This window comes from Bubalus kerabau, chromosome 1 (assembly GCF_029407905.1).
Source record: "Bubalus kerabau isolate K-KA32 ecotype Philippines breed swamp buffalo chromosome 1, PCC_UOA_SB_1v2, whole genome shotgun sequence".
Taxonomy (NCBI): Eukaryota; Metazoa; Chordata; class Mammalia; order Artiodactyla; family Bovidae; genus Bubalus; species Bubalus kerabau.
Genome location: NC_073624.1, coordinates 225,244 through 243,051, shown reverse-complemented (window position 1 = coordinate 243,051; position 17,808 = coordinate 225,244). Strand labels below are relative to the sequence as shown.

Sequence of the window (17,808 nt, the reverse complement as noted above, 5' to 3'; positions counted from 1 at the left end):
GCGCCGACCCCTGCCCCGACAGGTGCCCCTCCTCCAGCACCATCCGCTGCCCCTGCCGCAGCTGCAGCCCCCGTGCCTGCTAGCGGATCAAGGCTTGCATCTCGGGAGCCCAGTGTGGTTCTCTGCAAGGACCATCAGCAGGGGCAGCTCTCAACCAGCTGGGGAAACCTTATTTCGATGGTTCTCAGGAGTCACCCCTTTCCCAGGCCAGAGAGGCCCCAAGGGAGAGCCCCGAGGGCCGCTCTGGAGGGCCCCAGCCATCTGGGCGTGGCCTCACCCTCTGAGAACACAGAGTTGGCTTCTCCCCCAGAGGAGGACAGGCATGGCTCAGAGGAGCTGGCCACAAGGGCGGGTCCAGGGGGCCTGGAGGAGGCTGGAGCCCGGCCACAGCAGAGTCACGCTGAGACCGAGGGGGCTGCCGCTGCAGGCACCCCCTCAGGCCCGAGAGGGGACAGAACCGAGGAGAAATATCCGGACTCACTGCTGTGGGGAGCCACAGAGCCCATGGCCCCTTCGCCGCCCCCGGAGCAGACCCAGCTTGGCTCTTCACCCTCTCCGGCTACAAGGCGGGACCCCCAGCCAGTCCCGTGGCCCCGGAAACACAGCTTGTGTGAAATGTCCCAGAGCCCCAAGCAGGAGGCCAGCCGGGCGGCACCGGGGGCAGGGCCCCGCCCTTCAGGCCACGGGCAGGGCCTCGGGGAGAAGCAGGAGGACACCCGGAAACTCATGATGTTTCTGCAGAGGCCAGGAGGCTGGGGGGTGGCAGAGGGGCCCCGAAAGTCCAGGGCCTCCGTGGTGGCTCTGCCGCGATGGCTGGACCTGGGCAGTTGCCTGGAGGCACTGGCCTTTGCCCAGCAGCACGGGGACCCTGACTTGGCCCAGGAAACCTATGCCTGGATGAGCGACAACCTGCTTCACGTGCTGAGACACCCCAGCCTCTACCGGCAGCTGAGTGGGGCTGACCGGGAGCGCATCGTGAGCCTGCGCACCGGCCGTGGCCCGGCAGTGCTGGGGGCCCTGGTGCTGCCGGGCCTCTACAGGGCAAGCCGCTCTGGGCTCACACGGGACTCCCCTGCGGCGGAGGCTCTTGCCGTGGGGCCCGCGGCCCTGCCTCCCCCCGCATACCTGCACGTGTTCCACCCCGGAGAGAACTCCTGGCGGCCCCTGACCAAGGTGCCCCAGGAGGCCCCGCTGCGCGGCTGCGGCCTCTGCACTCTGCACAACTACCTGTTCCTGGCGGGGGGCATCCGCGGGTCTGGCGCCGAGGCTGTCTGCTCCAACGAGGTGTTCTGCTACAACCCTCTGACCAACATCTGGAGCCAGGTGCGGCCCATGCAGCAGGCGCGCGCCCAGCTCAAACTAGTGGCGCTGGACGGGCTGCTCTACGCCATCGGGGGCGAGTGCCTGTACAGCATGGAGTGCTACGACCCGCGTGCGGACGCCTGGAGCCCCCGCGCGCCCCTCCCTGCGGGCGCCTTCCCCGTGGCTCACGACGCTGTGGCCTGCCAGGGGGACATCTACGTCACCGGGGGCCATCTCTTCCACCGGCTGCTCAGGTACCGGCCCACGAAGGATGTGTGGGATGAGTGCCCCTACAGTGCCAGCCACCGGCGGTCCAGCGACATGGTGGCTTTGGGGGGCTTCCTGTACCGCTTCGACCTTCTGCGGGGCGTGGGCGCCGCCGTGATGCGCTACAACCCCGTGACGAGCTCCTGGAGCCGGGCTGCCTCCTTGCCACTGCCCGCCCCTGCCCCGCTGCGCTGCGCTGTGCTGGGCAACACGATCTACTGCCTCAACCACCAAGTCACAGCCACCTTCACCGTCTCCGAGGGGACCGCCCAGTTCCAGGCCAAGGAGCTGCAGCCTTTCCCCCTGGGGACCAAAGGGGTCCTCTGCCCGTTCACCCTGACTCTTCCTGCCAGGGGCCCACTGCAGACTGCCCTCTGACTGGCTGCTCTCCTGGGAGACCTTGGGGCAGGTCTGACAGGCAGGAGGCACCCTGGGAGGAGGCCGCAGTGCAGAACATTCTGTTGCTGTTCCTGGGACGACTTTCCTTTTCTGTTCTAATGAGCCTCCTGACTCCCCCTTCCAGCCCCCCTTCCTCTATGCCTGCTCCACCTCAGAGCCCCGGCCCCCAGTGCCTGGGAGCTGGTTGCTGGCATCTTACCTCCCACCGGGCCCAAGCTGCTTCCTGTTTAACCCTTCCCTGGCTGCCTGGGGCCTCAGCCCACTCACCCATCCGTCCCCCGGGGCAGAGCCCCTCTCACAGTATCACCCTACTGCCTGACCCGACCCGGGGGCTCCAGGCCAGGCAAGGAGCACTCAAGGGGGTGAGAAGGGAGACCAGAGGAGTCCCCAGGGCTTTCTACCTGGCCTGAGGCCTCCAGAGTCTGGCTGGTTCTATCTTGGAACAGCTCTGAAGCCCTCTTTTGTCTAATTGACCTCAGGGCTGAGAACCCTTGTCTGTGAGTGTCCTGCTGGCTGTAATCCCTGCCCAGACCCTCGCCCAGGCCGGCCAGGACCACTCAGCTCATACCCCTCTGCAGCTTGGTGCAGTCTCTCCCTCTGGTTCAGCCCCTGCAGGAGCCTGCCCCCCTTTCCACCAGCCCCTCATTCACCGTGTGGGTGAGACATCTACCATGGCTTTTCCTGTCTGAAATGGGGCCATGAGAACGTAGGGGCACACCCGAGTGCCCAGCACAGCGCCCCAGACATGCAGCTGAGTAACGACGTTCTCCCCAGCCGCTTTGGAACTCACTGTGGGAAGGCAAATAAACCCGCCTGAATACCGCCCGTGTCCCGCCTGTCTGGCTCCTTTTCTGGTCTCTCGTTCTCAGTTCAGCACCACTAGCACTGAGGCCTCTGCTTCATCAGAGCATCTGCGTCTCGCCCGTCTCATGTGCTGCTCACAGGGCCTGAATGCAGCTGGGTGAGACAGAAAGGATCCTGAGGTGCTTGAAAATAAGTTTATTGAGAAACAAGCTCTGTGCCCAGGCCGTGAGTTGGGGTCGCTGCGGCTCCGCCCGGGGGCCTACTGCGCGCGCTTGGCTTCACTGAGCAGCTCCTGCCACTTCTTCTCCATCTCCTCCTTGCAGTTGAGGAAGGCGTCCTCCAGCCGCCGCATGGACTCCGCCAGCGCGGGGTTGGTGCGCATCACCACCATGTCGTAGGCCATCCACGTGGCCTGCACTGCAACAGCCAGACAGGCCCTGGTCAGACCACGGGGGCGGCTGCAGCGCTGGGCCCCCTGGCGAGGCCTGGGTGCCTCTGCTCACGCCCGGCATTCTGGGACAGGACGTGCTGAGCCACCCAGTTACTCTAAGGAGAGAAAGCGGGTCAGCCATGTGTCAGAGGGCTCATAACAACCCCTATTAAATCTCCTCTCTACACAGAGCAGGAACGAACCTTCCTAATCTCACCAAGTCTTAACTTCGGAATACACCAGCCCACAACACTAAAAGGTTGGGTGGCAGTGTGACATGAAATGTTAGGAAAGATTGAATACAGGTCCTTACCCATCTGCAGCTCACAGCTAGTGGTTGCAGGGTGACTCCCAAGAAGTGCTCCTCCACTCAAGCTCACATGCTCAGGTAGGGCTGACCATTCCCATTCCTGCGAGGCCTGAGCCTCAGGTTTTCTCATGCTCATAGGCCTGGGATGCCTGCCCGCCTCCACCAGGGCAGCCCTCCGCTTTCACTAAGGCCAGCCCAGGGGCTCCTCCTTTGGTGGAGGTTTGCATGTTCCTGTTAGGTGTCCTTCGGTACTCACCACTGGACTGACCGACTGTCTTTCCCTCTGAGAGCAACTGGAGGGCAGTGCCCCCGGCCTGTAGGTGAACCTGCGCTTCCTGTGTGAATCCAGTGCTGTGCAGAAACCGCACATCACCCCTTCCCTCACCTCACCCCTTCCCTCTGAGCACAGCCCTGCACTCGCGTGCTTCTCTCCCTTAGACCTATGAATAGGAGGGTCATCTCTGCAGCAAACACATCGCCTTAGAACTTCTGGCTGGGCTAAAAAATGCTGGATACTTTGGGGAACTATATCCTTCAGGAAATTAACCAAAGGAGAGACAGGCAGGGAATCCCCCCGCAGTTCAGGGTTAGGATTCTGTACTTTCACTGCCGAGGGTGCAAGTTCAACCCCTGGTCAGGGAACTACGATCCTGCAAGCTGTATGGTGCTGCCGAAAGAAGAAAAAAATAGGCAGATGATTAATGACAAATGCACACGTATGTCTACACGCAACACAGGTGAGCAGTGTGACAGACCTGAGGTTTCACAAAGAGCGGCAGCTGTGTGGCGGGGGAAACAGCGTTAGAGGAGGTGCATGCAGCGCACCTCGGCAGACACAGGGCACGTGATGCCTGCCAGCACAGGGGCCCTCCGGCTTCTGGCAGCAAGACTCACTTGGGGCACCTGTTACATGCAGACAGCTGGGCCCTCTCAAAGCTCCAAGAGGTTCTTATGTAGTGCGGTGGGGATGGTGCCCAGGAACCTGCATCTTAACAAGCATCCTGGGTAATTCTGTGCAGGAAGCTCGCAGACCATCATGTCAGCCATCTGGACAGCAGGTGGAGCATGGACTTGAGGCCAAGGCTCTCTACTCACGGGCCGTGTGACCTGGAGTCAGAGAGTTCAACTACTAACCTCGTCTCCTCACACGTCAAGGCCAGACAACGGCCGGATCTCATGGCTTGCTGTGAAGATTAAATGGATGATGTATGTAAACTGCCTTGCACATATTAAGTGCTCAAGAAAGGAGAAACTCCTCTCTTCTGTCAAGAAATTAAAAAAAAAAAAAAGAAAGGAGAAACTCCTACTATAAAATGAATAAGTGAGGTATTCAGGACAGAGAACTAGGGTGGGTAAAAGAGAACGAAACAAAAAATCAGCTCACAGAAAAGAATCTCATACAGACCTACACAGCAGCTGAAAGTATAGCCCTGAGTTTCCTGAGGCCAAAGCAGAGAAGGAAACATGCTCAGTTTCAAGATGTAGTGATGGGACTTCCTTGGTAGTGGTGGATGAGCATCCGCCTGCCATGCAGGGTCGCGCCCTGCTCTGGGGAGAGCCCGCATGTCTCGGGACGACTACGTTTGTGCGCCACAAGCACTGCCCTGCTCTGGCGCCCGCGCCTGCGCCCACCGAGCACGTGCTGCACTTCTGCAGCCTGTGCGCCGGCCTGCACTCTGCCAGGAGAGAAGCCGCCGCAAGGAGAAGTCTGTGCACTGCAACAAGAGTAGCCCCTGCGTGCCACACCTAGAGAGCCAGAGCAAAGCAAGGAAGACCCAGTACAGCCAAAAATAAATAAATAAAGATGTTTTTAAAAATAGAATGCTGAAAATTATTTTTTAAAAAGATTCAGTGAGCATAAAATAAAAACAAACCCATTGTTTATGACACTTTTATCCTAAGAAAGAATTTTCCTATAGGTATATTTCATGAGAGGTATGTAATATAGTTGAAAATGTCCTTGACAACATCCGTACTTTAAATACAAAGAGGGACATTCCCAGTGGTCCAGAGGCTAAGACTACGCTCCCAATGTAGGCAGCCCAGGTTCGATCCCTGATCAAGGAACTAGATCCCACATGCCATGCCGAAACTAAAGATCCTGCATGCTGAAACTAAGACCCAGCATAGCCAAATAAATAAATTAAAAAAAATACAAAGATATTCTCCTGTGTCGACCATTGTAATCACTGGTAAAAGAAAGCTGGAGGCACAGTACTAAAGCACACTTCAGAAAAGGCGATTCAGTGAGACACGGAAACACCGTATCGAGTGCATGGCTCTCTGTAATTTGATTCAAGGGAAAAACAGTATAGATAGCAAGACTCACAATTATCCAAAAATCCTTCAGAAATGTGTCTCTTGAGTTTTTCGTTCATTCAGTATTTACTGAGCGCTTGCTCTGTGTTGGCGTTTCACTAAGGCAGCCCTGATGACACAGCAGTCTACAAGGGTGGACACATGCTGCCCTCCGGAGCATCTATGCTAGTTGCGGTGGGAGGAGACAGATAATAAACACACAAGACAACTACACATTGTGAAAGGAATTACGGAGGAAACAAGCAGCATGTATTGTGACAGAGAAATGAGGTAGGAAAGCCTTATTTTAGACCAGGTAGTGAGAGCAGGCCCTCTCAGGGGGCTTTTGGTAAGGCCAGCAGAGTAGCAAAACCAAGGTCCTATCTCTGGTTCAGTTCACTTCCGTCGCGCAGTAGTGTACGACTCTTTGCAACCCCAGGGACTGTAGCACCCATCACCAACTCCCAGAGCCTGGTCAAACTCATGTCCATGGAGTCAGTGATGCCATCCAACCATCTCATCCTCTGTTGTCCCCTTCTCCTCCTGCCTTCAGTCTTTCCCAGCATCAGGGTCTTTTTCAATGAGTCAGGTTCTTCACATCAGGTGTGTCAAAGTATTGAAGCTTCAGTCTCAGCATCAGTCCTTCCAATGAATATTCAGGACTGATTTTTTTTTTTTAGGATTGACTGGTTTGATCTCCTTGCAGTCCAAGGGACCCTCAAGAGTCTTCTCCAACACCACCATTCAAAAGCATCAATTCTTCAGCACTCAGCCTTCTTTATGGTCCAACTCTCACATCCATCCATGACTACTGGAAAAACCATAGCTTTGACTAGATGGACCTTTTCTGGCAAAGTAATGTATCTGCTTTTTAACATGCTGTCTAGGTTGGTTATAGATTTTCTTCGAGGGAGCAAGCATCTTTTAATTTCATGTCTGCAGTCACCATCTGCAGTGATTTTGGAGCCCAAGAAAATAAAGTCTGTCACTGTTTCCATTGTTTTCCATTCCCCATCTATTTGCCATTAAGTGATGGGACTGGATGCTATGATTTTAGTTTTTTGGATGCTGAGTTTTAAGCCAGCATTTTCACTCTCCTCTTTCACTTTCATCAAGAGGCTCTTCAGTTCCTCTTTATTTTCTGCCATAAGGGTGGTGTTATCTGCTTATCTGAGGTTATTGATATTTCTCCCAGCAGGCTTGATTCCAGCTTGTGCTTCATCCAGCCCAGCATTTCACATGATGTACTCTGCATATAAGTTAAACAAGTAGGGAGACAATATACAGCCTTGTCGTACTCTTTCCCAGTTTGGAACCAGTCTGTTGTTCCATGTCCGGTTCTAACTGTTGCTTCTTGACCTGCGTACAGGTTTCTCAGGAGGCAGGTAAGATGATATGGTATTCCCATCTTTTGAAGAATGTTCCACGGTTTGTTGTGATCCACACAGTCGAAGGCTTTGGCATAGTCAATAAAGCAGAAGTAGACTTTTTTTTGAATTATCTTGCTTTTTGTATGATCCAACATTGTTGGCAATTTGATCTCTGGTTCCTCTGCCTTTTCTAAATCCAGCTTGAACAGCTGGAGGTTCTCAGTTCATGTACCGTTGAAGCCTAGCTTGGGAGCATTTTGAACATTACTTTGCTACTGTGTGACATGAGTGCAATTGTGTGGTAGTTTGAGCATTCTTTAGCATTACCTTTCTTTGGGATTGGAATGAAATCTGACCTTTTCCAGTTCTGTGGTCACTGCTGAGTTTTCCAAATTTGCTGGCATATTGAGTGCAGCACTTTAATAGCATCATCTTTTAGCATTTGAAATAGCTCAACTGGAATTTCATCACCTCCACTAGCTTTGTTTGTAATGACGCTTTCTAAGGCCCACTTGACTTCTCATTCCAGGATGTCTGGCTCTAGGTGAGTGTGAGTGATCACACCATTGTGGTTATCTGGGTCATGAGGATCTTTTTTGTACAGTTCTTCTGTGTATTCTTGCCACCTCTTCTTAATATCATCTGCTTCTGTTAGGTCCATACCATTTCTGTCCTTTATTGTGCCCATATTTGTATGAAGTGTTCCCTTGGCATCTCTAATTTTCTTGAAGAGATCTGCAGTCTAGCCCTGTCTCTGAGAGGCTAGTCAGGGCTCAGCCATGCACTCTGACCACCCGGTATGTAGGCTCAGGTCCTCACACAGAAAATTTTTTTAAATGGTCAAGATGTGCACCTAGAAACAGAGTTCAGTAAAGGATGAAGATTAAAGTATTCCAAAATCTGTGTAGGAGAGGGGAGGACTAATGAGGGAGGCAGTAAGCAGATTTATTTTGACAGTCCAAGAGGTAGGAGCAGAGAACAGGAATGATGAGGCCAGTCAAGCTAGGCAGTAAAGGGATGAAGATAAGCCCACAGGCGAATCCACATCATAGGCAAAATAAAAGAATCAACATTTAAAAATGTAAATGGTGAAGGTCTACCTTCTCAAATCTCAGGTCCCAGATGGCTTTTCAGATGAATTCTATTGAAATTTGAAGAATAGTTAATTCTTATCTGATACAAGTAATTTCAGAAATTAGGAAAAGAGGGAAGACTGGTAGGCTGACTGGATGACTTTTTAAGAAAAGCATTTGATAGATGCATTTCAGTTACACTGTGGAAAACCTGAGAATAGAGATAAGCAAAAACAAAAACATAATTGTCCCTAAGCTGGTTTATTTTAAAAGAAAAGATTATATTAAACAAAATTATAGGTCTGTCTCACATGAAACTAAACACGAAATCCTAAATATAATTTAACCAAATTTAACAATATGTTAATATGTTATGATCAAGTAGAATTTGTAAAAGAAATTCAAGGATAGTTGAGTATCAGAAAATCAATCAGCTTAATTAAACACAGTAATAAAAAGTAATAAAAGATTACAGCCATGAAATTAAAAGATGAAACTAAATTAAAACTCTTTGGAAGGAAAGTTATGACCAACCTAGACAGCATATTAAAAAGCAGAGACATTACTTTGTCAATAAAGGTCCATCTAGTCAAGGCTATGGTTTTTCCAGTGGTCATGTATGGATGTGAGAGTTGGACTATAAAGAAAGCTGAGTGCAGAAGAATTGATGCTTTTGAACTGTGGTGTTGGAGAAGACTCTTGAGGGTCCCTTGGACTGCAAGGAGATCAAACCAGTCAATCCTTAAAAAAAAAAAAAATCAGTCCCGAATATTCATTGGAAGGACTGATGCTAAGGCTGAAGCTCCAATACTCTGACCACCTGATGCGAAGAGCTGACTCATCTGAAAAGACCCTGATGCTGGGAAAGATTGAGGGCAGGAGGAGAAGGGGACGACAGAGGATGAGGTGGTTGGATGGCATCACCAACTCAATGGACATGAGTTTGAGCAAGCTCCGGGAGCTGGTGATGGACAGGGAGGCCTGGCGTGCTGCAGTCCATGCAGTTGCAAAGAGTCGTACACTGCTGAGTGACTGAACTGAACTGAATAAAAGGAGGAAATCATAGCAATATCTCAGTTAATACAAAAAAGCAGTTAGCAAAATTTAATACCTATTACCTATCTGTGATTTTAGAAAATAAAAACTCTAACAAATTAGGAACAGAAGGAGACATTTTGACCTAGTAAAGGTAATATATCAAAAACTTAAAGCAAACATTATACTTAATGGGGAAACTGTGGATAAATTCCTTCGGTAATCAAACAAGGCTGCCTCTAATATATTGCTGGTATTGAAGATGCTGGTAAATGGAGTTTAAGAGTTTAAAAGAAACAAGAGGTATAAGATAAGAGATAAAACTATCAGTATTTGTAAATTATAAAAGTGTATATGAAAGAATGAGGTCCAATTGTCAATCACTTTTAAAAAGACAACAGTTAAAAGGGGAAATATGCCCTATTAGATATCAAGACATCCTATAAAGCCCTATTCAACTTAATCAATTAATTAATTTAGCTGTGCTGTGCAGCTTGTGGGATCTTAGTTCCCTGATAAGGGATTGAACCCACACAGTCAGTGAACATGCAGAGTCTTAAGCAATGGACCTCCAGGGAATTCCCTAAAGCATAATTTTTTAAAAAATAGTGTGGTACAGACAATAGACCAATGGAAGAAAATAAATTCAGAGATAGACCTCAGTGTATATGGAATTTAGTATATGATGAAAGTAATACCAAAAATCAGTGAAAAAGAGAAGTATATGCCCTATGAATTAAAGACAAATATGAAAGATAAAATAACATTTATGGATAAAAATTTAGCAGATCACAGATCATCAGGTAAAATATTGGCGAATTAGTTTTTTAACAGTTTAAATACATTTCTTTATTTGGCTGCGCTGCATCGTAGCTGTGGCCCTCGGGATCTCTGCTGGGTCACAGGCGCTTTCACTGTGGCGCACGGGCTCCACAGCCTGCAGGCCTCAGCAGTTGCGGCACGTGGGTGCTCTGTTTGTGACTCATGGGCTTAGTTGCTCTGTGGCATATGTGATCTTAATTCCCTGACCAGGGATCAAACCTGCATCCCCGCACTGGAAGGCGGATTCCTAACCACTGGATCACATGGGAAGTCCTGGTGAATTTGTTTTTATCGAAATATTTTTTTCAACTAAGGACAACACGGACAAATTTTTCATACAAATGATAGAAGAACTGTACAACCCTGAAATTGATAATGAGTTAATGTCTAGACTATACAAGAAACTACTTCAAATCAATAAAAGAAATCTAGTAACAACAACAAAAAAAACCTGGAAAATAACAAGTGTTGCTGAGGATGTGGATAAATTAGAAACTTGTACATTGCTGGTGGGAGTGTAAAATGAGGCACCATTGTGTAAAACAGTTTGAGATTCTTCAGAAAGCTAAACACAGAATTACCATGCCCAGCAACTCTACTCCTAGACAGTATCCCAAACAAAAGAGAATGGGCACTCAAACAAATACTGTGCAGAAGTGTTCACAGGGGCACCATTCACAGTAGTTAGACGTGTGTGTGCTCAGTCGCTCCGTCGTGTCCCACTCTCTACCACCCCATGGACTGTAGGTGCCAGGCTCCGTTCAGGCAAGAATACTGGAGTGGGTTGCCACGCCCTTCTCCAGGGGATCTCCCTGACCCAGGGACTGAACCCATGCCTCTCATCTCTCCTGCATCGGCACTGCTGCTGCTGCTAAGTCGCTTCAGTCGTGTCTGACTCTGTGCGACCCCAGAGACGGCAGCCCACCACGCTCCCCCGTCCCTGGGATTCTCCAGGCAAGAACACTGGAGTGGGTTGCCATTTCCTTCTCCAATGCATGAAGGTGAAAAGTGAAAGTGAAGTCGCTCAGTCGTGTCCGCCTGTTCGCGACCCCATGGACTGCAGCTCACCAGGCTCTTCAGTCCATGGGATTTTCCAGGCGAGAGTTCTAGAGTGGGTGGCACTAACACCACCTAGAAAGCCCAACAGTTAAATAGTAGGGCACAACCTCAATGTATGTCAGTGGATGAATACATGAAATATTATTTAGCCATATAAAGGAATACAGTACTCATATATGCAACAATATGGGTAAATCTTGAAAATAACTATGTTAGGTAAAAAGAGCTAGAAACAAAATGCTGCATATTATATGATTCTTTTAAATGAAATATCCAGAATAGGTAAATCCATAGAGACTGGAAACAGATTGGTGGTTGCCAGGGGTTATGAATAGAGAGGTATGGGGGTGATTGCTTAACAGGTAAAACATATCTTTTTTGGGTGATGAAAATGTTGTGGAACTGTTACTGAAACTGCAGTCTGGCTGCTGCTGCCCAAAAGCCAGTAAAGAGGCCAAGTTGGTGGGAAGGAAGTTTGCTTTGTTCTGGATGCCAGCATCCAGGGAGGAGGGAGGGCAGGCATGTGTCCAAAGGCCAACGCCTCCTGACTGACAGTCAGTGGGCAAGAGCTTTTACTGACGCAGAGAGCTACCTGCACACAAAAGCACAGTCAGCGCCAACAGTCATCTGGAAATTGGGCGTTGGTGATCTGACCAGCATCATCTCGGTTGTTTTAGGCATAATCTTCAGTTTCAGGGTCCATTTCTCTCCATTTTTTGAGGCAAATTGTTGGAACTGAGGCAGCGTATGTCATGGCTACAGTCTGGCCATGGTGTAGTTAAGTTCTTCCACCTGGTGGGGGTTTCAGTAACCGTAAGGCAGCTCACAGGATACGGCTCAGAATATTATCTATAGCTCATGAAAGTGAAAGTCGCTCAGTCATGTCCGACTCTTTCCGACCCCACTGCCTGTATAGTCCAGGGAATTCTGCAGGCCAGAATACTGGAGTGGGTAACTGTTCCCTTCTCCAGGGGATCTTCCCCTGGAAGGGGAAGGGATCGAACCCAGGTCTCCTGCATTGCAGGCTGATTCTTGACTGCCTGAGCCACCAAGGAAGTCTGTAAGGAGGAACTAGAAGCCCTTGACTGTGCTCAGTGAGTGCATTATTATTATTTGGTCTCCTTTGACTGTTTTCCTTTGTTTTTGCATGTTCTCATCTCTCTGATTATACTTATCCTTTGGCTAACGTTTTTCCATAGACAAAACGCAGGCTGAGGACATGCAGGGGGCTATAGGGTCCTGTTCTGTTTCAGAACTAGATGGAGCTTGTGGTGGCTCAAAATTATGAATGTATTATATACCACTGAATGTGTGTGTGCATGTTCAGTCATGTCTGACTCTTTTCAACCCTGTGGACTGCAGCCCACTAGGCTCCTCTAACCACGGGATTCTCCAGGCAAGAATACTTGGGTGGGTTGCCATTTCCTCCTCCAAGGGATCTGCCTGTACACTGTTATTTATTCCACTTAGTAAGAGGTCCTCCAGATTCATCATCCATGTTGTCACAAATGACAGGATTTCCTTCTTTTTAAGGTTGAAGACTATTCCTCAGGGGTGTATGCAAACGTGTCACATTTCCTTTACGTATCCATCTGTCAACAGACACCTAGGTAGTTTCCATACTTTGGCTATCTGTGAATAAAGCTGCAATGAACATGGAAATGAAGATATCTCTTTGAGATACTGATTTCATTTCCTTCACTTCCTGGATATATACCCAGAAGAGGAATTGTTGATCATATGGTAGTTCTATTTTTAATATTTTGAGAAACCTCCACTGTTTTTCATAATGGCCATACCAATTTATATTGGTGGTGGTGTTCAGTCGCTAAGTCAAGTCTGACCCTTTGCAACCCGTGAACTGCAGCACGCCAGGCTTCCCTGTTCTTCACTATCTCCCAGAGTTTGCTCAAACTCATGTTCTTGTTCATGTTCTCAAACTCTTGCTTAAACTCATGTCAGTGATACCATCCAACCATCTCACATTATACCATTTACACTGGCTCTGTGATTATATTTTGACAGTGCATAGACTATCTCCAACTCTATATAAATCTGGCACTTCCAACTCAGCATTATCCATAACTGAACTCACTCTTCCCCATCTCCTGTTAAACCTGCTCTTATTTCTGTATTCAGAAACTCTTAAGTTTTCTCCTTTGCTCTTCCATTCAGCTAACTCACGCTCCTATTTTAGTCTTAGTTGAGAAGCAGTTTACTCTGGGAGGCCTGTCTTGGCTCTTTACATCAAATTAGGTTCCACCTTTGGCTACCTATAGCACCATGTAGATTATTCACCCTTCAGTTCAGTTCATTTGCTCAGTGGTGTTTGACTCTTGGCAACCCCATGAACTGCAACACTCCAGGCTTCCCTGTCCATCACCAACTCCCGAAGCTTACTCAAACTCATGTCCATCGAGTCGGTGATGCCATCCAACCACCTCATCCTCTGTCGTCCCCTTCTCCTCCTGCCTTCAATCTTTCCCAGCATCAGGGTCTTTTCAAGTGAGTCAGCTCTTCACATCAGGTGGCCAAAGTACTGGAGTTTCAGCTTCAGCATCAATACTTCCAATGAATAGTCAAGACTGATTTCCTTAAGGATTGACTGATTTGATCTCCTTGCAGTCCAAGGGACCATCAAGAGTCTTCTCCAACACCACAGTTCAAAAGCATCAATTCTTTGATACTCAGCTTTCTTTGTGGTCCAACTCTCACATCCATACATTACTACTGGAAAAACCATAGCTTTGACTACACAGGCCTTTGTTGGCAAAGTAATGTCTCTGCTTTTTAATATGCTATCTAGGTTGGTCATAGCTTTTCTTCCAAGGAGCAAGCGTCTTTTAATTTCATGGCTGCAGTCACCATCTGCAGTGATTTTGGAGCCCAAGAAAATAAAGTCTGTTCACGTGTACCCCAATGTTCATGGCGGCACTATTTACAATAGCCAGGACATGGAAGCAACCTAGACGTCCATCGGCAGATGAATGGATAAGAAAGCTGTGGTACATATACACAATGGAGTATTACTCAGCCATTAAAAAATGCATTTGAATCAGTTCTAATGAGGTGGATGAAACTGGAGCCTATTATACAGAGTGAAGTAAGTCAGAAAGAAAAACACCAGTATAGTATACTAACGCATATATATGGAATTTAGAAAGATGGTAATGATGACCCTATATGCGAGACAGCAAAAGAGACACAGATGTAAAGAACAGTCTTTTAAACTCTGTGGGAGAAGGTGAGGGTGGGATGATTTGATAGGGTAGTGTTGAAATTTGTATATTATCATATGTGAAGCAGATTGCCGGTCCAGGTTTGATGCATGAGACAGGGTGCTCAGGGCTGGTGCACTGGGATGACCCTGGGGGATGGGATGGGGAGGGAGGTAGGAGGGGGGTTCTGGCTGGGGAATATATGTGCACCTGTGGGTGATTCATGTCGATGTTTGGCAAAAACCACTACAATATTGTAAAGTAATTAGCCTCCAATTAAAATAAATAAATTAATTAAAATAAAAAATAAAATGTTTGGGAAAGAAAACAAAAATGAAAATAAAGTCTCTCACTGTTTCCATTGTTTCCCCGTCTATTTGCCATGAAGTGATGGGACCAGATGCCATGATCTTCTTCTTTTGAATGTTGAGTCTTAAGCCAGCTTTTTCACTCTCTTCTTTCACTTTCATCAAGAGGCTCTTTAGTTCTTTGTTTTCTGCCATAAGGGTTGTGTCATTTGCATATCTGAGGTTATTGATATTTCTCCCTGCAGTCCTGACTCCAGCTTGTACTTCATCCAGCCTCGCATTTCGCATGCTGTACTCTGCATAGAAGTTAAATAAGCAGGGTGACAAGATACAAACTTGATGTACTTCTTTTCCAATTTGGAACCAGTCTTTAGTTCCACGTCTGGTTCTAACTGTTGCTTCTTGACCTTCATACAGATTTCTCAGGAGGCAGGTGAGGGGGTCTGATATTCTTATCTCTTGAAGAATGTTCCACAGTTTGTTGTGATCTACACAGCCAAAGGCTTTGGTGTAATTAATAAAGCAGAAGTAGATGTTTTTCTGGAATTCCCTGGCTTTTTCTATGATCCAACGATGTTAGAAATTTGATCTCTGGTTTCTTTGCCTTTTCTAAATCCTGCTTGAACATCTGGAAGTTCACAGTTCATGTACTGTTGAAGCCTGGCTTGGAGAATTTTGAGCATTACTTTGCTAGCGTGTGAGATGAGTGTAATTGTGTGGTAGTTTGAGCATTCTTTGGCATTGTCCTTCTTTGGGATTGGAATGAAAACTGACCTTTTCCAGCCCTGTGGCCACTGTTGAGTTTTCCAAATTTGCTGGCATATTGAGTGAAGCACTTTCACAGCATCATCTTTCAGGATTTGAAAGATCTCAACTGGAATTCCATCACCTCCACTAGCTTTGTTCATAGTGATGCTTCCTAAGGCCCACTTGACTTCTCATTCCAGGATGGCTGGCTCTAGGTGAGTGATCACACCATCATGGTTATCTGGGTCATGAAGATCTTTTTTGTATAGTTCTGTGTATTCTTGCCACCTCTTCTTAATATCTTCTGCTTCTGTTTGGTTCATACCATTTCTGTCCTTTATTGAGCCCATCTTTACATGAAATGTTCCCTTGGTATCTCTAATTTTCTTGAAGAGATCTCTAGTCTTTCCCATTCTATTGTTTTCCTCTATTTCTTTGCTTTGATTGTTTAGGAAAACTTTCTTATCTTTCCTTGGTACTCTTTGGAATTCTGCATTCAGATGGGTATATCTTTCCTTTTCTCCTTTGCCTTTCATTTTAACACTTAACAAAATCTGTTGTAACTACTTCCTCAGTTATTTTTCTTCTTTATGTGATCATCAGCTTCTGGAACAGGGACCCCATAATAGTATGGCTGAAGACTGCACTTTGGGGAAAGGGAAGTAATCAGATCATCTGGGGATTCCTAGACACTGGCTCTGGACTGACACAAATTCCTGGGGACCCGAAGTATTGCCACCAGCATAGTGGTTCGGCAGTCAGCAGATGGAGGCCCCGTTACTCATGGAGCTCTAGCTCACAGTGGGCTCAGTGGGTTTCTGAACCCATACTGTGGTAATTTCCCCAGTTCCAGGATGCATAATTGAAATATACATACTCAACAACTGGGAGAATCCCCACATTTATTCCCTAATCCACAGAGTGAGGGTTATTTGGCAGGAAAGACCAAGTGGAGGTAACTAGAGCTGCCTCTACTTGTGAAAGTAGTAAACTAAAAGCCACACTGCACTCCTGAAGGGACTGCAGAGATTATTACTGCACTTAACAACTTGAAAGACACAGGAGGTAGTTCCCAGCACAGTTTCATTCCACTTGCCTATCTGGCCTGGACAGAAGACAAATCTTAGAGAGAATGACAGTGGATTTGTGTAAACTCAATCAGGAGGTGACACCAATCGCAGGTGCTGCTACAGATGTGTTTTTGTTGTTTGAACAAATAAACATATCCCCTGGTACCTCGTATGTTATACAACCTAAATGTATACAATATTATACGTCAATTATATCTCAATAAAACTAGAAAAATAAAACTTGAAGGCAAGCAATCTGGAGAAAAACATTGCAAAATCCTTTGAGACATGTTAAAGAATATTTGAATAATTAGAGAGAAATACCACATTTCTACCTGAGAATGAAGTGAAGTGAAGTGAAAGTTGCTCAGTCATGTCCGACTCTTTGTGACCCCAAGGACTATACAGTCCATGGAATTCTCCAGGCCAGAATACTGGAGTGGGTAGCCTTTCCCTTCTCCAGGGGATCTTCCCAACCCAGGGATTGAACCCAGGTCTCTTGCACTGCAGACAGATTCCTTACCAGCTTAGCCACAAGGGAAGCCTACCTGAGAATATTTAATGTTGAAAACGTCTTATTCAGGACTTCCCTGGTCATTCAGTAGTTAAGAGGCCTTCTTCCAATGCAGGAGACACAGGTTCAATCTCTGGTCAGGGGATTAAGACTCCACATGCTGCAGGGCAACTAAGCCCTTGAGCCGCAACTACTGGAGCCTGTGTGCTCTGGAGCCCGTGGGCCACCCAACTAGAGAGCCCTCAGGCCACAGGGAAGAGCCTATGTGTCACAATGAAAGACCCTGCATGCCGCAACTATGACCCGACTCAGCCAAATAAGTATTTTTTTAAAAGATATCATTCTTTCCATATTAGTGTATACGTTTAACACAATTCCAAATAAAATATTAAATGAATCAACTATTCATCTGGAGAATAAACAAGTGAGAAAAGGTAAAAAAAAAAAAAGAAAGAATAATGAACTGAGAACTTACTGATTAATAATAATGAAATTAGTGTGATAAACCAATACCTAACATATTATAAAACAAGTTAGCTATCTCTGCCCTACTATATGTAAAAAACTTCATGAGTAATAAAGAAATCACTTCTCAATTAATAGGATAGGATGGGATAGATTTGGGGCAGGGGTGGGAAACCAAGTTAGACTCTCTCTTCCTACCTGAGAAGTTTTACATTCTCAGGGCTCACTCTCACAAGGTGTACAGCTAAACTTGTACTGGGAAATTTATCCTAGGTCATGATTTGACTTAAAGAGAACAGAAAGAAACGTTAAGCCTT

General features: G+C 47.3%; 2 protein-coding genes across 4 annotated transcripts in view; one reads left to right on the top strand and one right to left on the bottom strand.

Moving 5' to 3' along the window:
- KLHDC7B (kelch domain containing 7B) lies at positions 1-1,947 on the top strand. Its single transcript, XM_055565997.1, has one exon. The coding sequence runs from the start codon at positions 178-180 to the stop codon at positions 1,945-1,947; it is 1,770 nt and encodes a 589-aa protein (XP_055421972.1). The 5' UTR covers positions 1-177.
- Positions 1,948-2,964: 1,017 nt separating this feature from the next.
- SYCE3 (synaptonemal complex central element protein 3) overlaps positions 2,965-17,808 on the bottom strand; it is a 29,876-nt gene continuing 15,032 nt past the window's right edge. For 2 of the 3 annotated variants that reach the window (XM_055565996.1, XM_055565995.1), the window contains exon 3: positions 2,965-3,189. In XM_055565996.1, the coding sequence (XP_055421971.1) occupies positions 3,032-3,189 (158 nt within the window). In that variant the 3' untranslated portion in view covers positions 2,965-3,031. Of the gene's footprint in view, positions 3,190-3,515; positions 3,832-17,808 lie in introns of those variants that run through there. The other variant, XM_055565994.1, reaches the window with a different exon arrangement.

What these genes read in the sequence shown, in the direction of transcription:
- KLHDC7B (XM_055565997.1), top strand. Translation starts at nt 178, where the DNA reads ATGGTTCTCAGGAGTCACCCCTTTCCCAGGCCAGAGAGGCCCCAAGGG.